The 24274-nt window shown below is 45.9% G+C and overlaps 1 protein-coding gene across 6 annotated transcripts in view; it reads left to right on the top strand.

The window, feature by feature from the left end:
• TBC1D1 (TBC1 domain family member 1) overlaps nucleotides 1-24274 on the top strand; it is a 160328-nt gene that overhangs the window by 62431 nt on the left and 73623 nt on the right. For all 6 annotated transcript variants that reach the window (XM_083158523.1, XM_083158483.1, XM_083158492.1 and 3 more), the window contains 7 exons: nucleotides 2267-2371; nucleotides 4756-4888; nucleotides 7293-7384; nucleotides 12108-12218; nucleotides 13490-13615; nucleotides 19794-19880; nucleotides 20380-20666. In XM_083158523.1, the coding sequence (XP_083014649.1) occupies nucleotides 2267-2371; nucleotides 4756-4888; nucleotides 7293-7384; nucleotides 12108-12218; nucleotides 13490-13615; nucleotides 19794-19880; nucleotides 20380-20666 (941 nt within the window). The remainder of the gene's footprint in view (nucleotides 1-2266; nucleotides 2372-4755; nucleotides 4889-7292; nucleotides 7385-12107; nucleotides 12219-13489; nucleotides 13616-19793; nucleotides 19881-20379; nucleotides 20667-24274) is intronic.

Below are 24274 nucleotides of genomic sequence, written 5' to 3'. Positions count from 1 at the left end.
AGGTATCATTGAATAACAGTGTACAGTGCATACATTTTCAATTTTCTCCTTCCATACAATCAATGGAAATGTCCTTCAACAAAATTGGTCAAAAATATTGTACAGTGTGTATGCACCTTCAGAACCACTGGTAGATATGTGTGGGTATATTTATGACTATGTGGGTATATACTACTGGCAGTATAAGGTCTGCTAGCTAGAGCAGTGTTGTTTCAATCACTGTGCCGTGAGCTGTTCTCAAGTGTGCCCCCAGATCTAGAGATGCCCAAACCAGTTTACAGCCACCACCAGTTCAACTGTTATTTACTGGTCTCTTATTTTCATGTAAAGGGCCAATGTATTGTATTTTTGTTACCTGTGGGGACCAGTTTAATTGTTTTTTATATGGAGGCCATTATTTTATTTTTTTCCCTGTGGGGGCCAATGTGTTTTGCCCTCATGGTGTGCTTTGGCAATTTTAAAATATTATTTAGTGTGCTGCAAGATAAAAATGTTTATAGTTACCCATTGTACCCAGAATTACTGGGTTTGGCCATGTAAAACTGCTAAATCCGACTAAGTACTGGGCGCACCTTTCGGCTCGTAATATTAGGGGGAGCAATTGGAAAGTATTAATGACCAGCACAACATTGATTATTTCATACTGTATAAGCATTGTACCTGTCATCATTTTTATTAATCCCAGTAAATGGAATATTTCCCTATAATTGATCATTCTCTGCTCTCTAAGAAATCTATTGTTCTCTTTTGATAGGCCGGATAGATCAGGCAGGAAGTCATTTGGTCTTATTCACCGGTTTAAAAACTGCATTTAAGCAGAAAACCAAAACTCTTTTCTTTGTTGTGTGGTTTTGTAAAGTGCAGTTTGATCGTAGAACAAATTGCATTTTATTACACATAGATAGATAGATCGATCTGGATGGGGGTTTTAGAATTGGCACGTTGTACAAACCTGTATAACAAACGATATCCAAGTGTACAAACCACTGCAGCAGTAACATGTTTCCGTTTAACAAAACTGGAATGTGATAACACAAGGCACACTGTAGAAACGTGTAAGAATGGATTGGACAAATGCCTAACAAAACAGAAGATACAGGGTTACAGGACTTGGTGTGCATTCTAGCACCCGCCAACTTTGAAAGCCCATGCAGTTCCTCTTCCCTGCCTGGGGTGTCGCTGTCTGGTGTGGTGTTTCTAGCACAGGTCAGGTTTGCATATCAGTGCTGATATACAGACACACTGTGCTAGAAGCACTACAGCAGACAGCAACACCCCAGGCAGGGAAGAGGAACTGCATGGGTTTTCAAAGTTGGCGGGTGCTAGAAGGAACACTAGGACTATTATACACTACAGGATATGCTAATAGGGATTCAGGAATTAAGGCGCGCTGGGATATGTAGTCCCACATCAGATGGGGGGCGTCATATCGGGGAGTGGGGGGGGGGGGGCATTTTAAGAGAGGGGGAGGCCTGGGTGCAGCCTTCTCCATTTGGGAGCCCCTCCTTGTTGCTTGCAGCAATGCGTGTGCAGATCTCTGGAAAAATGGTGTAGCTAACATTTTTTCCAGCGATTTTTCCGCAGGCATGCTTCCGTGGTGAGGGGACTCTGGTGTTAAAACTATGGAAGACGTGTGTTTGGTATCGGCTGTACACGCTGCACTCATTATAACTACACCACTGCCTCATGTTGAATTTCTCCTGCCATAGCAATATGAATATCTAAACACCTACGTTCCTGCAGATGGGGGGTGTTGCCTCTGGCATTTAGGGACTAATTTAGACCTGTTTGCACAGCTGGTAATTAGCAGCCCGTGCGATTATCGATAGACTGCGCACGCATATGGCCCATTGTACACATGCGCGATGCTGCATCCACTGTCCTAACACTGAATTAAGCATCAGGGAGTTGAACACCAAAGGTTAGATGCCATTGTATGGAGTAAATGATAGGCTAAGTAAAAGAAGGAAAAGCACATGAGTGGAGAATGTGACGCCAACCATGCTGGCTGCCTTTCCAGAGCGCTTTTGATAAGGAGATAATGATTTGAAAGTTGAAAATTGGCAAAGGCCAGTAACATTTGCTGTGTAAAGAATGGGAAGACAGAAGCCTGTGTGAGGTTTTTGCTTTAGTTATTCCTTGTTTTCGAAAGTTGTTACTTGATTTACAGATTTAAAATGGGATATAATTCTTCATATCGCCTTTTATATTGGTGGCTATGTTTTGCATGGTGAAAGTCCTAAACATGTGTCGTCTTTGTTTTTAGGGAATCCAGCACGCGGATCACTTTGGCTTCATCTGCAGAGAGCCTTTACTGTATGGAGGCTGTCACTTTGTTTGCTATGTATTTCAGTGCACAAACGAAGCTCTGGTAAGTACATTTCTTATTGCACAATATTACAGATGTGTGAGCGTGCTCGGTCAATTCTCGTAAGAATGAAGCCCCCATCCACTACGCAGACCTATCTGAAGCTACAAATCTCTTCAGATTTCCCTCGAACTCTGCCAGGAATCTGATCTGACCCTGGGCTAAATTTCCACTCTATTCACTTCAGATACATCTGATCAATTCTATGTTAAACCCCTGACCGCTTCAGATCAGATGGATCTTTGGTGCTGAACCAAGGATTTTTTTGGCAGATGGATCTGAGACTCAGCCGCACATCTGATGAATATCAGATTTAGCCTTTTTTCGTCAGATCGGTCTGTCCAACCCATCTGAATCTGGCAATTCTTTTTTAAAAGTTGCTGTTCAGCTAGGAGTCACTTCTCTATTCACTTCTAGAGAACTTTCCCCAGAGGCTTGTCCTAAGATGGATACATGCTAAATTATGTGCGTTCCTGGCTGACTGGTCAGCCATGTATCAACTCATTAGCCGCTCCGCACACACTGAATCATATATCACATGACTGCATTCCCATGCATCCCATTAATTGCCGGGTCGCCCTGTCAGGCAGGAGCGAGCTGTAGTAGGTACACGTTAGATGATTTGCCTAGATTTATTTGGCTTCAAGCTCCCCTCCTCCGTACCAACACCCCCTGTATGGACAACTGACCATACTGTACGATGGCCACTTCCTATGTGAAAAATCAGGTTTAAGGTCCATACACACTGGGCGACTATGCCCAGTGATGATCGCGTTCATCTCTGCGGGGAAAGCCGCTCAGTGCATACACACTGAGCGGCTTTCCCCCTGCCCGGCGCTGACTGAGTGGGGAGGATGGCGTTGCATAGCGGAGCGCTATGCAAAGCCGTCCCGAAAGCCGCTCATCTGCTGGTATAACCGGTGTTCCCGGCGATGTTGCAGCAGCGCTCACCGATCATCACCGGGCCATACACACTGGGTGGCTTTGAGCTGAAAGCCGCTCAAACCTGCTGTTTTGAGCGACTTTCAGCTCAAAGTCGCCCAGTGTGTATGGGCCTTTAGGATGAGAAACGCGTTTAACTGCTTTGGGCTTCTTCCAATCCTGGTCGCTGGATCCTGTTCTCATTAACCTAGATACACCCTACAAAATAGTCATTAACCCTATTGCCATGTGGCCAGAGAAATGGTAAAAGTATACGGTGAGTCCAGAAAAAGTGGTCAAGAGTTGTTTTGAGTTTCTGATTACCCAACTTTGTATTGTGCCTTAGTCATACGTGAAACCTATAATTTAGGATGGCATGACCAGAGTCCGTACAATTCTGACAGCCCTAAGTGACGCTACACATTTCTAGATTTCCGCCTATTGCTGACCAGATTAGTAATGATTTTGTTGAATATTTTTGTGTGCATCAAGGAGCACTTCTAAGTTTCCATCGTGTTACGCGTTCCTCCCTAGTCCTTCAGTATCTGTATGGTCAATAATGTATTGGTCCATACCATATGGACGACAGGTGGAAGGTAATCATGTTATCCCACATTTGCTTGATGTACTATGCACGTGGACATCTATTAGGGAATAGTAGCCATGCCTAAAGTGTGGTGCGGGAGGTATCTGTCCACCCTGAGCTCTCTGTATGACACCTGCATTACGGTGTGACCGGTGTACCGCCCCAGTCAAACTCCCCATCTGCCACTGTCCACGGTAGTCTCTTAACATGACAGACCAGATTTCGACCATTGTCGTCCTTTACCACTGTCAACTTTCTGTACCTGTTCACCATATGGTATCTGTTAGACATTATTGATCTATTAACCCACACTTGTTACTGCATCATAGTGATTTTTGTTTGGCTGATAGATTTTACAGCTCTTAACTGTCATTTTTCAAACAGCCTATAAAATAACAGGAGTTGTTTTGGATTACTTTGTCTAAGCTTTGATCCTTACAGTATTACACTATTTTTTTAAATGTTTTCATTCTTGTGTAAAGCCCCATACATGCTTGCCGATGCCCTTCCATGCTGATATTGGCGGCGCAGGGGGCCAGGCACCGGCAAGTGCATCCAAACTTGCTAATGCCGGCTTTGAGGCGAGAGACTGTTGTGCTGCCGCTGCAGCATGGCCGTCATTAGCGATGACCTCCCTCGTCCGGACATACTGGACGAGAGTGGGGGGCATTAGCGATGCGTGGGAGTTGGTATCGTTAACACCAGGTAGTGTACACACTAGGAGATCTTGAGATCGAAAGCCCTTTCTGAGCAATATTGTGAACAATATCGCCTAGTGTGTATGGGGTTACTTTGGGCTCATTGGTAGACACTTTTTTTTTTTTTTTTTTTTCTCTTGGGATGTATTCATTTTGACTTATGAATAATTGTGTTATTACAGGTGGATGAGATCATGCTGACGCTGAAGCAGGCCTTCAGTGCAGCTGCTGTGCAGCAGAGCACCAAGAACCCTATGCCGCTGTGCGACGGGTGCCCTATGCAATGCATGCACAAACTATGTGAGAAGATAGAAGGTACAAACATGAAGGTTTATGACTAGTCCACATTATACAAACGCTAAAGGAAGTACTTGTCTGTGCCAGCTTAGTGTCTTCATTGGAGGGTATTGTAACGTCCATTTAAAAAAAAAAAAGACAACAACAATTATTTTTTTAAAGCGGCAATCATTTACACTGAAAAAAAAAAAAAAGGTTGATGTAAATGATTGTTGCATTAAAAACCTAAAAGAAAAACTCTCCCAAAGGGCGAGATGTATCAAATGGAAAATGCGGTAAAACCCCGGTTTTACCGCATTTTCCAATGTATCAAAAATGATACCGCACTGAAGGGTATCGCCACCTTTTGGTGGCGATACCCTATAGAAGCCTATGGGCTTCTTTTCGCCGCCCGCCGACACAAGTGAAGGTAAGCCCTACCTCCCCCTAGTGAAGCAGCCGGACATCCTTCCGGCTGCAGGGGGAAGGAGGAAGTGCCGGGGACAGCATGCATAGCTGTCCCCGGCGTGAGAGGAGAGCGTGGCGGCAGGGAGGTGACGGAGACCCCCCGCACACCGGTGTACAGGTATCGCGGGGGGCCTCCGTCACCGCACCGCGATGCCAGCCGCATATGTTAGTACATATGCGGCAGCATCGCGGCGAAGGGTGGCGATGTATTTTAATACATCCCGCCCTTAATCTCACTTGCTCATTCTCACACCCGTTTACATTTGGCTGGTGTTTTTTACTGTTGTCTTGTGTAGCCCACATTTAATCCCATGCAATCGGCTGTGTTTTATTGGCTTGACATTAAATCGATTAACTGTCAAAAGGTCACGCATAGGATGGACATGCAGTAGGTCGACTGGGTCAAAAGTCAACAAGATGTTTAGGTTGAACTGAAAAAGGTACACACCATAAAACGTTGACATTTACAAACTCAGCACAAGCAGAAGCTCAACATGGAACTAAACAAAAAGTAAACTTTTCTTTTGTGTTGATCTTTAGCTAGAACTTTCTGTTCAACCACAGGTCGGCCAAATTAGTGGAGACTTTTACAGTCACTTGCTCACCACGCTTTAGACCAGGTTATTTTTCCCAACCATAGTGCACATGGGCCCTTATTCTGCATCGTGCGGTACGGCCCGCGTGCGGCCGTACCGCCGATGTTTTTAGTCTGCACATGCGCAGAGGTCAATCTGCGCATGTGCAGCCCCATTCGCCGCAGACGTATTTCGTCCGCCGCAAAGGGGGCGTATAGGGGCGTGAGGGGCTTCATACCCTCATTTCCCTATGTATACGCCCCGCGTTTCATGGGCGTTCCCATGCAAACGCGGGGCGTATGCATGCTAATGAGGGTATGACGCCACTGATGGGGGCGGAAAGCTGACGTCGCCGGATGTCAGCTCTCAGCCCCCATACAAGCTAACACACGGACGATTGTCCGTGTGGTCTCAGCTTGCGGGAGCTGCTGTGGCGTGCGGCCCTGCCTTCGATGGTCGACGACCATCGAATGCAGGGGGCAGCTCCCACCATGGTGGAGGCGTACGCCCCACCATTTTTATGCGGATCGCCAGCCGTCCGTGTACGGACGGCCGTGGCGATCCGTCTCGTGGGCGGGGATTGGTTTGTGCGGCCAGAGCACCGTGTGCGGCTCTGGCCGCACCAACCAGAATAAGGGCCATGGATAGTAAATGATGGAAAAATTAAAAAAAAAAAATTAAAAAAAGTGTATCATTTGAATCTGTTGACCTTACGCGCTGTCAACCTTTTTACATGTTGACCTTTTGCACCTGTCAGACTGATGCCTGTCATCCTATCCAGAACCTCTAATACTGTATGATAGAATTTTGGGTGCATTTTAGTCAATCTTTCCCCTATTTTATATTCCTATAATTTATTTGTTTATTCTCTTATTTTGTAGTACTTTTGGATATCTAGGATCCTTCATGAAGGTTCCACAGAAATCTATAATCATTTTGGTTACATAAAACTGTGCATTGAGGTGCCTGTAAGTAGGAGGAGTCGGTAGCACAGGCAGATGGCACCCTGCATTGGCATTCCTTACCATTATCTAATCCTGGGGTAGCCAACTCCAGTCCTCTAGAGCTACCAACAGTTAATGGTTTCCAGGTCTCCTCACAGAATCACAAGTGAAGTAATGAGCTCCACCTGTGGATCTTTTAAAATGCGTCAGTGAGTAACGAGTGCACCTGTGCAGCAGCTAGGTTGTCTGGAAAATGTGAACTGTTGGTAGCTCTCGAAGACTGGAGTTGGCTACCACTGATAATCTCATGCAGAATGCTACAGTATCTCCTGGTCCTTGCGATGGGAATTATGCACAGAAATAGTTGCATATAATGTTTATGTACATACAGGTATTGTATACCTGTGTATATGGTGCATGCATGGCTGTATTTATTACAGTTTCTGTCTGTTTTAGGTCTCCCCCCATCAAAGACGAAGCTTGAATTACAGAAACACATGACCACATTAAATAGCCAGGAACAGGCCTCTGTGTGTGAGGATGTACAGGTAAGCTAAGAAGGGGAAAGGGGCTTGGGGTTATCTGTAGCCATAGGACATATACATATACATGTGCTCCTTGAATTCTCTACCTCTCTCTATCAGACTCAACACCTCACTACAAAACGTTTGTGATCTTTCAAGACCCACTTCTTCATTAAACCCAGCCATCTTTCATCATAACCTTCTGTTTATGCACAATTTACCCCTTCTGTGTCACTCCTGTCTGTATGCCCCTCCCTTACAATGTAAGCTCTCATGAGCAGGGCCCTCTCTCCTCGTGTACTTTTCCTAGAATATAGAAAAAGAGTGAGACGGATGCCTTCTAGTGTAGTGTATGGGTAATTAATAGTGAATCCCTTCACCATAGACACACACAGCACCCCAACAAATAAAGGAGTATTGTAAATGGTGGTATCCAACCACTGTGATATGAGCTCATGGAGTAAATTTTTGGCTACCAGGAACACTTCATATGGTCCTTATTCCCCTCCTGGTGTGTTCAACAATATCTCCTCCAATCTCTGTGTTCACAGCTCCCCCTCTCTCCATATCCAGGAAGTATGAAATGTGATGTCTGACACACAGGGCCTGATCATGTATATACTGTATATTCTATATCTCTCTCTGCCACCCTAATAATTGCTTGAAAGTCCTGTCCATTAATGGATCTGTCTCTTTATTCATCATGTGCTTGTCCTAAATTGCCTTGTACTGTAATCCGTTATTTCAATCTTTTATTTTTTTGCTAATTTATGTATTGTTCAGTCCTGCAGAACCCTTGTGGCACCATATAAACTAATAATAGTCTAAGTTATAGGTCGCAGAATAGTAAGTTTTTATTTTATTTATTTAGCGCACTTTCTCCAACAGGACTCAAGGTGCTTTACAAACCTCAAAAACAATGCACATAATATACATAGCAATGGATAAGTCATAGACATAAAAGAAAGCCTTGAGAGCACAGAATCCTCTTTATTGGCCAGGTATACTCGCGTATACTAGGAATTGAGTTTGGATTGCTGTGCAGCAGCCGGTTAGGTGACAGTTAAACAGTGACAGTACAGATATACATAACACATACAGGTATAGGCTAGATGTACTCTGGGGATTGTAGATGTAGGGAACATATATTCGCTGAGCTGCACAGCACCTAGGCAGCCATCAGCGGCGTCACTGGTCGTTGCAGCAGCCAGGTGGGTAACAATATAGGCAGAGACATTACAGTTATCACACAAGGAACACATACCTGCTGAGCTGCACAGCACCTAGGCAGCCATCAGCGGCGTCACTGGTCGTTGCAGCAGCCAGGTGGGTAACAATATAGGCAGAGACATTACAGTTATCACACAAGGAACACATACCTGCTGAGCTGCACAGCACCTAGGCAGCCAATCAGCGGCAACACTGGTCATGGCAACAGCCAGGTAGGTAACAGTACAGCAGGGGACAGTACAGATATACATTGCTGTGCAGTGCACAAGACAGGGGAGACACGGGGGTACATTTGACTGAGTGCACAGTTCCTAGGCAGCCATTTGCGGCGCCATCTTGCTCATGCTACTCACAGCAGCAGAAGGGCTCAACAGGCCATCTTCCCTGGAGGCTGAGGGAGAGCCAGCGTGGGTGGCGGTGGGGGAGAGTGAGGACTGGTCGAGGTGGTGTAGCCATACCTCCTCCCTTTGGAGCTTACAGCTGGATCTGGTACAGTCCCTGCGTCCTTTGCCTGCCTCTGGCCATCCTACGCTAGGGGCTCTCAGCGCTCGTTGCCGGGAGTCTGAGGCGCTGTTCTTCTCCGGCCTGGTTGCCTTGCTCGTCAATGGCTGTCCTGTGTCTGGGTTCTCAGTGCTTGCTGCCGGGGGGCCCCAGTGCTGCCTTTGCCCTCTCCCTCACCTCCTCTGCCACGCTGCACACTGCTTTTGGAGGCCGGGGATGATGGAGCTCCGTGGATGGGGGATCGGAGCTCCACGTGCATGTGACCATCCCTGGCCTCCACAGAAGGCATAATGCAGGATTGGTGCAGGCATTTTGGATAATAACTTCCATGAGTTCCACCCTAACAAGTTACCGGGTGAGGCAGCCATTTTTTTTTTCACCCCCATCAACAAGTATAGCAGATGAGGCAGCCATGTTGGGGGCTCTACAAAGGTTACATGGTGGGGATGTGAGCCATACAAGGGACCAAGGCATATATGGCAAAGCAGAGGATTGTGAAGTAGTGTGATATACCCTGCACGGAAACCTCCAAGTGTAGCACATCCTGCCCATCTGAGGCAACCATCTGGGTGCACTGCAGAAGTCAATTTTAACCTGGATTTCATCCATTATTAGTACAACTGCAAGTTTTATAACGGCTACTAAAATATTCCATATTCTGTATGTAAAGCTGCATTAGTTGTTATAATGCAATTGTGATACTGGATGAGGAAACCTGGTAAACAAGATTATACTCTTATGCAAATCACACAGACTTGCTGGTCTCAACCGAGCTTGCTTAGTGCAAGGTAAACCAAGTTCTGATTGGTTGCTAATATTATTGTTCACACGTTGTTCATGTCCCTTTTTTTATTATTAAATGTTATCCTTGAGAATGGCATGTTATGAAGTCTCCTTCAGGAAGTTATCTTTAATACATGCTGTAAAAGTGATTTATCGGCTGGGCCCGGTAACTCGTCATGACGGACCTGTGAAAGATTGAGCCAGTGCTTCGTTTTTCTGTCCATGGGCGGAAAGTCCCTGGAGTGTTATGCTAACACTTGTAATACTGTTTTTACACCACCCTAAATATACCGGGTTATTGTACATGAACATGCAGCACCCTGGGATATTGGGGTAGATGTATGAAGCAGTTATATGGGAGGAGAAGTGATCAATAGCCTAGTACTTTTATCCTTGGCCAATCAGCTCCTGACTTTTAAGTTACAGGCTGGGTTTAAAAAGGGACAGTTAGGAGCTGATTGGCTGGTGATAAAGTACCAGGCACTTTTTATTACTTCTCCTCTCTTATCACTGCTTCATACATCTACCCCATTGCGTTGTGCAAATCTTTGCCCTGCTGTGTTCCAGACTGGAGAAGAAATACTATTACTCGCTAATTACTGCTTGCTTGTGTAGCCCAGATTCTACACTATAACTGGGTGAGTGGTCTGGTCAAGAATATAGATGCTACTTCCTGAAGTCCCGGTGGCCTGGCCTGCAGGCATTTTTGGGGTGGCGGCTTCCAATTTCTCATGATCACTTTGAGTTTTTATGATCTCCCCCCACTTCAATATTTATGATGTTCTCTTTATAGACTACTACTTTTGACTGAGACCTATTGTGTGCACTGTTATTTACCCTCACTGCAGGAGTAAGCTTTACTTGTGTATATAAACCCAACTTGTCCATATATGAAGCCGGTTTCCTAGGTAGGAAGTTAGATTAATACATTTCGTGCCAATACATCACCTATATTTAGACTTTTAAAGTCTTCAAACATTTACATTAGGAAAATATTGTCAAAGCAGCACTCTGGTTTCCAAATCCTACTAGTTGCATGGAGTCGGGAACGTGGCACAGTGGTCAGTATTACTGTCTTACAGCACTGGAATCATGGGTTATATCCCAGCCAGGATAAAGCACCCCTGGGTCAGAAGCTGGTGTGAATTACTAAATATTCTCTGATGTGCTGTGTGACATGTAGGCTTTTGTATTTGAGCACCCCTTTTCATGATGATAATACATTCTTTTTATTATATGCTTTTTCAAACCAGTCCCATTTCAGTGGATTGATTTGTATACTGCTTTTGTTCCTATTATCTCTTTACATACAGTATCTTTGGCTTTGTAGCTTTTCTAATTGGCTTATACCCACTAACTAGGTTTTTAACTTTTTAATATCAACTGTACACAGTGGCCCTTTTTTATTTTATTTTTTAAACGCCTTTTGTATGCGCTTTTGGCTCATTCCTACTGGATTTTAATAATCCTGGATGTTCTAGCTATGTGGTATTTATGAAAAGTACCAGGAAGCAAGAAAACTACCAGCGTGTACATGGCCTTAGACTCCCTGGGGTGTGGTACAGGGGTCCGACAGTCGAGATCCCGACAGTCATTAGTCCGACGTCGGGATCCCAACTGGCCGGACCCAGACAGCATGGTAAGCGCAACTAAGCCCCTTGCGGGCTTGCTGTGCTCGCCACGCTGCGCTCGCCACGCTGCTTCCTATTCTATTCTCCCTCTATGGGGGTCGTGGACCTTCACGAGGGAAAATAGCCAGTGGCCGTCGGGAACCCGGCTGTTGGGTAAATGCCTGTCGGGATCCCGACTGTTGGGACCCCGTCCGGCACCCAACTTCCTGTACTCATGCGCTAGTACAGTATAAAACCTTTATTAGATAGAACGACCAGCGCGTACATGACCTTTATGTTCCGTATACTTGCGCATTAGTACAGGCTAAAGCAGCCTTCACAGTCCTATGCAGGTTAAATATTGATAAATTGAGGTTTTCCCATATGTTGTTCCAACTACAGCCCCCATCTTGGTACCGCTGCCAAGTGTGGGATGCCTGTGGCCTAGTTTCATTTGTTTTTGCCATATAAATGATGGCACGGAGCCTCCGCCGCAGAGTTCTGTTAGATTTTTCAGTACATAAATCACACATGTTCTATATTGGTCATATTCAGAATTTAGTTAATAAGTACTTTTACAAAACAATGCAATTTCAGTAGACTATTTTTGTGTTTTGGTTCAGAAAATACGCCCCCGATCGGAGCAGAGAGAGAACGAGCTGATCATCTCGCGGCTGAGGTGCCTGTATGAGGAGAAGCAGCGGGACCATGTCCACCGAGCCGAACCAAAGCAGGTAACGTGTTTGCACTGGGATCTGCGGCCATGTTTGCTCACTCAGGTCAGGGACCGGTAATGTTTGCTTCTTAAAAAGTCCAGAGAATTAAAACACCCTGTGCATTCCTTTTGCTCACAGAACAACTTTTTCTGAAGCCCTAAACGGACTTCCTAGGGAAGGCTTTGTCAGTCCTAAAAAGTCTCCCCTTTATCATTTTGGGGAACAGCTATAGTAGTATCAATTGTCAGTCTACTATTTATTTTATTAGCAGTTTCTTATATAGCGCACACATATTCCGCAGCGCTTTACAGAGAATATTTGACCATTCACATCAGTTCCTGCCCCAGTGGAGCTTACAATCTATATTCCCTACCACATGTACATGCACACACAGACATTCTAGGGTTATTTTTTTGGGGGGAGCCAATTAGCCTACCAGTATATTTTTGGATTGTGGGAGGAAACCGGAGTGCCCGTAGGAAACCCACGCAAGTACGGGGAGAATATACAAACTCCACACAGTTAGGGCCATGGTGGGTATTGAACCCATGACCTCAGTAACCATTACACCATCCGTACTGCATATTGTGCTGCCTATGTAGAATAGATAGGGAGAGTTAATGCACTGGGTTTCACTAAGCAGTGATATGTTTATTGAAGCCGGTGTATACAGGGATAATGATAATATAGCATCTTATTACAGAATACTCATCTTTTATACTTAAACTGGTTGTGCTGCCTATATAAGTTGATGTCAACCTATATATTCTGTTAATACAACCGCTTTGCTACCCGGCTTGGCTTATGGGGTCTACACACATGGAAATTTTGCTGAGGGCTCTGAGCAATGTAGATCGCTCAGCACTCAATGCTGCACAGTGATGTGTCAGCGTTGTGGCTGAGCGATTTGTCAGGACCAGGGGTCTTTAGTGATAAGGCGCCACAAGTGTTTCGCAGCGCCGCACATAGGGCACAGAATTAGAACAATGCAGGATACACAAGACTAAACATAACAGTAACCAAAGAACAAAAACAGAGCACAGTTAAAAATTTGCAGCACAATACAGCTGAGATGCAGCAAACAGTCCCAGACCTGAGTTTCGCATACGGTAAAAAATAAAAAAAATTGACCTCGTACACGGCTAACTGAATTTGCCCTTCACCTAAAACCATATAAAAGATTGGGCCACAGGTTCAACCTTCTGAGGACTTTTTATACTTCTGATTGGCAACATTTCCTGTGCAAAACCCTCATTAACGGCAAACCATTTTTTTTTTTTTTTTTACAGGTTTCTCAGGTAACCGAGCCCTCCCTGACCGCACTGCAGGGCGGTGCCCCCCGCTTCAGGCTGGAACTCCTGAAGAGCAAAGCGAAGAGATCGATAACAGAATCTCTAGAGAGTATACTGTTAAGGGTAATTATTTATACCTCTGTGACTCTGATTTTATATTCCCAGGAACCTCTGGTTGTGTATCTGAGCAGTAGTAAGCCCGCTGAAAGTAAAAGCTTCGAAAGCTAGTCTGCTACCTTCTGTGTTTGTGCATGTGTGAGAGAGAAATGTAATTTCACGCTCTACCAGTAGATGGCAGTGTTTCGGAGACTCCCTGACACTAGACCTATACACTGTATATGAGAGAGAGATTTTCTGCAGTGATTTAGCACAGACGGCATCCAGAGTCACCCAACACCCAGAGTGCAGTCACTCGTGAGATTCTTTATGAACTGTACACATCATTTCTGTTTCTGAAGTCTCTATTGTACAATGACCGATATGTTTGTGCACAGCATTGGCCTGGTCTGTTAGCAGCTGAGAATTTCTACTAAATGCAGGTAAAGGAGATCAAAAGAGGAGTCAGGATATCAGCTGAAGGAGCTGGGGAGGATACAGCACAGAGCTGCTGGCTAAACTTGCGGCGGTTATGGTATACTGGGTCGTCAATGTTTAGGTGGACATCCTCTAGTTTGATCACTAATGGTTGACAGTGACTAGGTTGATACCTATAAATGATCAACATACCCTAGGTCATACCCCCCCCCCCCCACAAGGTTAGCTGCGCTGGGCACACCATTATAATCTAAAGGTGGCCATACATTACTGCGAGATGTCGCATCAGTGTATGGACATCCGATCCCCCTTGAGCTGCCCGGGACCTTCCGGGCGTATGTAGCCCTTCCGCTTCTGATCACATTCCCCGCTGCTGGGAGGGGGCCGAGTCAGACGAGCAGCAGGTCCAACCTCCAATCCGATGTGCATGGGGCCGCGCATCGGATGTCATACACATGCAATTTGGGCCGATTTCTTCACCCGATCCGTCTGAATCGGGTGCAATCTGACCAGAATCGCATAGTGTATTGGGGCCTTAACTCTCTGCCCACTTGGATGGTAAAGTATAAACCTAGTCGGTCAAAACGAAAAAATAAATAAAACATGAAAAACTTGTGGCGACCATGACAAGGCTGACCGTTTGCTTGGGTCAACCTTCTGTCAATGTCCACCTAGGGTATGTAAACTATTTATAGATGTCTACAGTCACCGTTTACCGTTAGCGGTCAACCTCGTGACAGTCGACCTAGACATTGTCAACCCAGGGACCGGATACTTATGCAGCTTATGCTGCAGAGGTTACGGTGATGGCTTTTTTGCCCACATGGCATTCAGTCTGTGGCAGGAGTAAGCCTGACCCTAGGTCACAAAGGTCCTGGGTGGCATAGGGGCAGGAATGGAGAGGATGACCACTTATATCCCGGGTCAGCAGAAACCCAGTAAGATTGTTTAATGTTTTCCATATTTAAAAAGGGGATCCAAGTCTTAAGACGCAGATCACCTCTCAGAATATAAATTAATCACAAACCTGTGCTTATAGAAATAAGTGGTAATTTATTAAAACGTCTGATAAAAACCAACATCCTGGCACTGCTCAGCATACAGAGAGATGGGGGTAAGCATACGTGACTGTGAGCTGTGGTGATGCCCTCCTTTTGTGCTCACAGTAATATGCCATTTTTGTTTTAAAGTCACAATCCATCCCTGTTAAGTGTTACCTGGAGAAAGTCCCACTGTGCATATGTGGAGCCGTCTTGAGACTGTGGAATAGAGGTATGAAGCAGTGATAAGGGAGGAGCCTGGTACATTATCACCGGCCAATCAGCTCCTGACTTATGTTACAGGCTGGGTTTAAAAAGGGACAGTTAGGAGCTGATTGGCCGGTGATAAAGGGGTAGATTTATTAAGCTCGGTGAAGTGATAAAGTGTCTGGTCTTTATCACCGGCCAATCAGCTCCTACCTGTCATTTTGCAAACCAAGCCTTGTAACTTCACAGTTAACAGTCAGGAGCTGATTGGCCGGTGATAAAGTACCAGGCACTTTATCACTTCTCCATTATCACTGCTTCATTCATCTACCCCTGTGTGACCGTGAAAGTCAGTCAGTAGTTTTCAGCTTAGCACCAATAACTGCTGTTCCAGCATCCTGCACCACTACCCAGTAACGTCATACATGCACCAGCTATTAAGCTGTATGACACCCCGCTTCCCTCCATCTACCAGTGTGTATATAACAGTGAGTACAGCTGTATCTGAGTCATTGTCAGTAAAACCACTTTACTGGTTCATTACCTGGGTTCTTCATACAGCAGTCTTCTGTTGGTGTGTGCAGAAAAGGAGACAAGCGTGCACACTCATTTACAGCAAGCTGGCATAAAGCAGTGGGTATTAGTGAATGCATGCAGCCTGGTAGTGTGGGAGCAGGTGAGCAGCATAGAACAGAGATGCAGAGTTTTATTATTCCCTATGTATATTGGTAAATGTACTTCTGTTGGCTTCTGTAACGTGCAGGAACCAGATAAAGCTCAGACTGTGGAACCTTTTCTGCAGCGCTGGCAGCCCCTTATCAGTGTTGTTGCGCTGTTCGCATATTCTCTATTCTTCCCCTCAGGAAGCTTCTTAGTCGCACTTTCGCATTTTTGTACTTTACGTCACGGCTCCCCATTGGACGGCATTGTCTTCCCGCCTAGTCGCATGCTCGAACATCCGTCTCAAACCAGGCTGTACATTATCACCACCTCAAGCTTGCGATTACCTAGCCCGATGTGTGTGTAAAAGAAGGCGTTACAGGTTTTTATGATGCAGGGAGGTGTGATGCGCTATTTGGGAGGCTGAGATGCGCACTTGCTTCTGGAATAAGACAAGTGATGTCGGGAAGAAGCAAGTGCACATGACCGCTCAGCACACAGTGGGCGCATGCGCAGTAGAAAAGAAACAAAATACTGAAATCGCAGAAGGGTACCATACCACATAGTGAATGCGGTAAACAAATTATTATAACATATGGAGAAAGTGCTAACTGTAGCGGCGCAGTATTTATGCGTAAAATAAAAAACCCGGAAACCTTTTAAACTTGGCACGAATGTAAGTGCATCTCCCCTGTGTGAGACCACATGGACTGATGATTATCACTGTAACAGATAAGCAGCCTCTTGGGACTCCCTTATTATGTTGGACTAGAACAGAACTTGTAGTGGAAAAAAGCTGTGGCTGCTGAAATGTACCACTTTGTGTACAGCTTCAGAGACTCAGTCGTGCACAGATAGACAAATCGGCGCAGTCTCCTCCTGCATTGTGATGCTACATATGATATCGGCAACTCGCAAAGCGAGAAGATTCTCACGCGGCCTGGTGTGCCAAGAGGGTCTGTATGAGGACACTATAGTGCAGGTTAATAGCAGTGGGGATGTTGCCTATAGCAACCACTAACATTCTATTTATGTATCGAGCACCTCCAAGAGGATTCTAGCCAGAACCTTATTGGTTGCTATGGGCAACACCCATTCTTCTATAAACCCACACAACTATCGGCGAGATGTTCTAAGATCCGCCCCCCCATCGCCTGCATAATTATCGCATATGCTCTAACATATGCGATAATTATGGCAAAGGACAGCTCTTGCATTAAGAGCTGTCCTTTGCGGTGAGAGTCAGCGGGTCCCTGCAGGTCCCAGCGGCTCCCTCCCTTACCCGGCGCTGCTGCTGCGGTGGGCTCTCCTTCTGCCTGCACCCGGAAGAGGATTACAGTGCAGGGAGGAGGAGGTAACCGGTCCGGGTAGCCCAGACACAGGTGAGGGGGGTCGGTGCGGAGCGGAGTGGCGGTGGGTCGCGGTAGAAGCCCATGGATAGAAAAATCTGGCGATTGCCCCCCCCCCCCCCCCGTCGCGGTAACACTGCGGGGGATGTTTAGAGCATCCCAAAATGTGGTAAAAACCCAGATAACAGTGTTTTTACGGCATTTTTAGTTTAGAGAAACTCCCCCTATGCCCCTAGGAGTATAGTGTTTGACCTGTTCAGCAAAGTGTGAATCTCCTGCTATTGATATAGTAAATGACAATTGGAGAAACTTTGGTTAAATGTTGTATACAATCTATTTAAGCAACCTCTGCCTCAACAGCCTGTTGTGGAACTACAAATCCCAGCATCCTAAGAGCCTCAGAATGCCTAAATAGTAGTGTCCACAGACTACAGCCTGTATATGACAGGATTCCATTTAGCAGAAGCTGGTGATTTGCTGCATCAGAGTTGCAGAATAAGGACCTGGGAGATGTATAAGAAGGTTGCTACACATGATGGCACTTCTGTGGCATAATTCCCACACATTTACTGTACCTTGTCTTTGTTGTGGAAGAGATTTTCTGTCATGGAATTATAGGGAGTGAACCATAGAGGACCCCCCCCCCCCCCCTTTAATACAGACGAGTCTTTCAGAGATAAACCATAGGCTTGCACAGTACACATTGCAGCACAGGGATTCCAGAACATTAGATTGTATTCATATTGTGGTGATCCTTTAGTAGCTGATAACATACATGTGAAGCCTAAATATAGACACCCAACCTATTTGTCTGCCTGCGCCTGTAATGATCAGGGTGGGTGGAATATTCCTGGCACCGTCGTATGCTGGCATCTGGCTGGTCAGTCGTGCCAAAACTAAAATAAAAGGAGGGTATCGGCTTTGTGACTCCGAGCAGCGACCAGAGTGGCGTTGTGTAGTCGGTAAAAGTTGCCCTTTCTCAGTACATCATCAGATGTCACCTGTGACCTTCAGAAGCAAACACACATAAGAGGCTATGCAGACGCTGATCTACACAAAACGTCTTTTGAATCTTTCATTAAGAATCTAAAGGGGTAAATTTACTGTTTTCTGGATTTTGCGCATGTACTGTAGATTAACTTGAGCAAGGAGTCACCGTCCCTACCGGCTAGCACCATGTATTCAATTATTCTTTTTTTACATGATGCGTCATCTGTGCTAGACGACAATGCAAGAAAAGTTGTCCTTTGTACTCAATAAGAGGTGTGTGTGTGTGTGTGTGTGTGTGTGTATATCCTGAGTTTAGCCGCTAGACTCTAGACTTAAAATGTTTCTTTTATGATTGGGGTCCACCTGTAATTTAGTTCAGTGTGAGTATACCAAGCCTTTAAGGGAGATAAAGTACCAACCAACCAGCTCCAAATAATTGGTTCGTACTTTCATCTCTCGCCAAGGCTTAGCACATTGAACGCTCTGTGACCTGCAGGACTCACAGGCTGTAGGATGGATCTCTATTAATATACCTTGCCGCCCGGCCATCGCGATGCCAGCGCATATGTACTAACATATGCGGCTGGCATCGCGGTGCGGTGACAAAGGGCCCCCCTCGATACCTGTACTGTGGTGTGCGGGGAGTCTTCATCACCTCCCAGCCGCCTACTGCTCCCCTCACGCCGGGACAGCTCAGCGTGGCTGTCCCCAGCGCCGCCTCCTCCCCCCTACAGCCGGAAGGACATCTGGCTGCCTTGCTAGGGGGAGGAGGGGTTTACCTTCCGGGGTCCAAGAGGACCTGCAGGAAGGTAAGCTGGAGGGAGGGGGTCGGCGAGGCGGCGAAAAGAAGCCCATAGGCTTCTATAGAGTATCACCACCCAAAGGTGGCGATACTCTGCTCGGCGGTAACGGTGCGGCCGGGTTTTAGTATATATGAAAATCTGGTAAAATGGGCGGTTTACCGCATTTTTAGCTTAATACATCCCGCCCTAAGTGTGGGGAGCAAAGCTGCCACCATGACCACTAGAAACTGGTTCTGTTTAAATGATACTTTATATGTTTGTGGAATATGTACTTCCATTTACAGGGGAGCGGTATGAAATTAAGTGGAGACGTTGTCCATAGCAACCAATCAGCTTATAGACTCCTAGAAAATGGATTGCTAGAATTGGTTGCTATGGACTCCTACGGATTCAGCTCTTCACGGTTTCGGTCCTCTCCTCCCCACACCTTATTGAATTTTCATAAAGCGGAGTACACACTAGGTTATATGTTGCCTAATCCCATAGCAAGATATCACGTAGCCATAATATGTGCGATCTGGCTTGTCAGCCGTGAACCAGGGCAGATGTGGCGGTCTCTAGTGAGGACATGCTTAACAATGCAGCATGTCCCGTGTCTGTATACAAAAATTTGTATATGTGAGAACGAAGTCTATTTTTGCTGAAAGAACCAGACTGAGGGGTTTATTGTCCTTATCTCTCACAATGACACTGAAATATGACTGTATAACTTTTACAGGGGAGTAAGAGTAGAAGCCAGCAGGACAGCGCTGGAAGCATGGAGGACGATGGCCCACTGTGCTCACCACTGGAGTACAGTAGTAAGGTAAGCCGTGTGGTGCAATTTGTCTTTTGGAGGTCATGTCTCCATGCATGCGCCATATCTGGCCATGCCATGTGACTTACTCGTTGCAGGTCTGCGGTCAGGTTGATTTATTAACACACATCACAAATCCATTTTATTTGAAATGGAAAAATTATTTTATGAAACAAAAAAAAAATGTAGGTGAAATTATATGGTGGTAGTGTTAGTGAACCTGTGTCCTCCCCTAATGGGGCGGCCATTTTGCCTTGTTCCTAGTGAATTCATAATAGTGCTATTTCACTTCTATTCTCCTCACAATGGGCGGCCATTTTGACTTTGGTTCTAAATGTCCCTAGTAAATTGAGAGACTGTTCTCCTTATGATTGGGTCCATCTACAAAATGTCTGCCTCCACAGTGTATAAGCGGTAGATTTGCTTTAATGATATGGTCTTGGAGCTGATTTTGATTCTTTTTCTATTGTAATTTGAGGTTTATTCTCTCCCCTCTTTGCGCCTTCAGGATGAAACCGCTCCTTCGTTTAGTGGGCTGGAGCCAGCATTTTCTCCCGAGCTCCCTCTTAAGGCTCACGGCTCCATGGGTGACTTACCAAAGGGAACAGAGAAGTCCCCCAGCGATCACCCTGGAGATTTATCTCATGCAGGATTCCGACGCCGAGCGAACACGTTGAGTCATTTTCCTGTCACATCTCAGGATTTAGCAGAACCCGTGCAGAAAACCCCATCTGTTCCTCAGAGGAAGCTTATGCGGCATCACTCCGTGAGCACAGAGACTCCACACAAAAGCAAGTGAGTACCGTGGAATTGTCTTATATTAAACCATCTTTTCAGGCAGGGATAAGGAACCGAGGAGAAAGCAGCATTATAACTTTTTATTATTTCTTTACTTAATGCTGTGGTATTTTTCTTGTGGAATTAGCAGAGCAAAATCCCCAGTTTATCAGGTTTTCAAAGCTTCTCAGAGAAGAGATGATCCGGTAGTCACACAGATGGCCAAGGCTTAAGAAATACATATGAAATTAGTATTTTCGAAATTTGCAACTTGGGATCTGTATTTTATTTTTGTCTTCTATGTTTTCTATTATAGCTATCAATGCCGCATGATCATATCATTGATCATCTTTTTATTACATAATGTTTTCACATTAATCATATATGGCTTTAAAATTATTCCATTTATTTTCCTGCCCAGCAATTCCAGCCATGCCAATGCAGGTGCTCAATGTTCTTCCATATCTACTGGAGTTTTCATAGGTTCTTCCATGCTTCTTTAGAATGTGGTGGACTTATCAGTAAGATACAGTGGGGTAGATGTATGAAGCGGTGATAAGGGAGGAGAAGTGATAAAGTGCCTGGTACTTGATCACCGGCCAATCAGCTCCTGACTTTTTTTTTTAAACCCAGCCTGTAACTGAACAGTCAGGAGCTGATTGACCGGTGATAAAGTACCACGCAATTTATCACTTCTCGGGGGAGATTCTCTAAGCTAGAAATGCGGTAAAAACACCGTTATCAGGGTTTTTACCGCATTTTGGGATGCTGTAAGCATCCCCCGCTGGGTTACCGCGGCGGGGGGCATCGCCAGAAAAATCTGGCGATGCCCCATAGAAGCCAATGGGCTTCTACCGCAACCCACCGCCGCCCCGCATCGCCCCCTCCCCCCTCACCTGTGTCCGGGCAGCACAGAGCTGTGCTGCCCGGACCTGTGACCTCCTCCCTGCACTGATCCTCTTCCGGGTGCAGGGAGGAGGAGAGCCCGGCGCAGCAGCGCCGGGTGTGGGAGGGAGCCGCCGGGACCTGCTGGGACCCGGCGACTCTCACTGCAAAGGACAGCTCTTAACGCAAGAGCTGTCCTTTGCTATAATTATCGCATATGTTACAACATATGCGATAATTATAATTGCGAAGGGGGGCGGAGATTCTTAGAGAATCTCCCCCCAGATCTTTTATCACTGCTTCATGCATCTACCCCTGTGATCCAGAAGCTGAGTGGAGCGGCTTAGCTGAGTACCAGGCAATCCTTTAATAACCTGTCATTGTTGGTGTTTACAGTGGAGAATGTAACCCATGTGGGCGTAGCCATGAATAAGTTGGTTTTACTTGTAGAGTTTTTTTCAAAGTTACATTATCTGAACATGTTCTGTGTACCACTGTCATGTAGCTGTGGCGTAGCGATGTGAACAGGGAGGCCCAATGAGAAGATGCAATGTCTGTTATTGGAACCTTCTCCCAACCCTTTTTTAAACAGCCAGGGCTGTTAGACTGACCATGTTGCGTTAGAGGGGGGGGGGGGGGGGGGGGCGGGGCAGAGCTATTAAGCGACATGGTTCAGTTCATAAAGTATATTGCTGCATTCTTACAACATGGCTGCCTCCACTCTGTGCCGGTAATTTGTGCAGTGGGATAGTCACTGTATCCCACATATTTTTGGGGTTAGTGCAGCATGCTTTTTTATGATTTATTTTTTTAGAAAACATCCGCGGAGAATATGGAGTGTGACCATATGTAATATTTCACTATTGGACCATTTTACGGGTGTGATTAAAGCCAAAGGAGCCAAAATAAGCATAATGTGACTGCAGAATAGTGATTGGTTCATAATTAAAGTTGTGAGTGAGGTGAAGGGGGCTCGCTTAGGCACAATATGGAGAAAGGGCCTGATTCAGAGGTGATCAGTAAATTTGCAGATTGAGCAATTTATCAAATGACTGCGCATGTGTGAGACAAATAGCAACAGAAAATGCGTGTGGGTCATATACTCAGTGGTCAGAGCGGGACGGACAGGAAGCCAGTGACTGGGGGTGGTAATCGGCCGGTTTTAGGGTGTGTCCTCCAAAAACACATGTGCGTCCAAGCTTTTTAAGGGAGGGTCTGCGACGCCAGCACCAGCCTTGATCTGCCGGTCTCAGAGTTGTGGAAGGATCAGGCATACTCCCATTTGAACAGACTGAAAAAAATATTTGATGGTCCGAGAATTGCGTGTGGGTTTGCAGGTGGCAAGCGAAAAGCGATCCATTCACAATTTGCACGGGGTGGGTTTTCGTTCTGTATGGACGGCCGATATCTGCAACTTGGCAGCGATCGGGTCTGAACCAGGCTCTAAAGCCTTAATTTCTAGGTTGGTCTAGATCAAGGGTCCTCAAACTATTTTCATGGGGACCCCATCAAACAGTAAAAATGACAGGACCCCAGCAAGTTACTGCAGAAGGCCCTCACATCACATGTGTAGTCAGCAGACGGCACATACATGGCCGCATTGTGGAGGCACAAAATGATGGGAGGAGTCTAAAATAACCGACAATGCAACAGATATTTCAGACTCCATGAATCCGTGACTGAGATAAGAAAAGTCATCAGCCGGATGGTCAGCAACATGGAGTCGCGACCCCATGCTGAGAAGTTTGGGACCCACTTTGGGGTCAGGAACCACAGTTTGAGAACCGCTGGTCTAGATTATGCTAAACAGGCTAGATTTGCCCATGGACAAACCACTTTGCTGAAGTAGTAAAGGCAGCTCTTCTAACATACATCTTATTTGAACACTGCGATCTTCCACACGAGTTACTGAATTTGCCTTCTCTACCACAGCACAACATGGTGCTGATAAGGCGCTAATGTAGTCTTCCTTGTTTACTCCCATCTCTAAGGGCGGGATGTATTAATATACATCGCCGCCCAGCCGCCGCGATGCTACCGCATATGTACTAACATATGCGGCTAGCATCGGGTTGCGGTGACTGAGACCCCCGCGATACCTGTAATGTGGTGTGCTGGGGTCTCCGTCACATCCCGGCGGCTGTCAGTGTCCCCGGCGTCTCCTCCTCCCCCCTGCAGCCGGATGTCCTCCCGGCTGTGACACCTGCTGGGGAGGAGGAGATCGATAGAGGACGAGAGGGGACGGCGGGCAGTGGGCGGCAATAGAAGCCCATAGGCTTCTATAGGGTATCGCCACCCAGAGGTGGCGATACCCTGCCCGGCGGAGATGGGGCAGACGGGAAATGGTACATAGGAAAATGCGGTAAAACCCCAGTTTTAACACATTTTCCCTTTAGTACATCCCGCCCTAAATGTGGACCTTTTTGTGGAAGTAAGAAATCCAAGACACGGATGTCACCTTTTGCAGTTTGATGTTTGGGAAACTAGGGCACAGATCTCTGATCGGTCCTATATTGTATGTGCGATGGGGATTGTTTCATATGTACAGTATTTGGTAGAAACGTGCAGCTGTATGTAGGCTTTACCATGGGCTGTCAGATCTATTTATAATTGCTTGAGTTTGTTACGCAATGTCTACACATACGGAGTAGTGGGTGTAAAAGTGTTTTAAGTGTTGGGCTCTGCTGGCAGGCTGGCATGTCAGACCTAATAATTATACACACATTCAGTAGATGGGAAAT

This window comes from Crinia signifera, chromosome 1 (genome assembly GCF_055691185.1).
Source record: "Crinia signifera chromosome 1, ASM5569118v1, whole genome shotgun sequence".
NCBI lineage: Eukaryota > Metazoa > Chordata > Amphibia > Anura > Myobatrachidae > Crinia > Crinia signifera.
The sequence above is the reverse complement of the archived record's forward strand: the minus strand, read 5'-3'. Positions and strand labels throughout refer to the sequence as shown.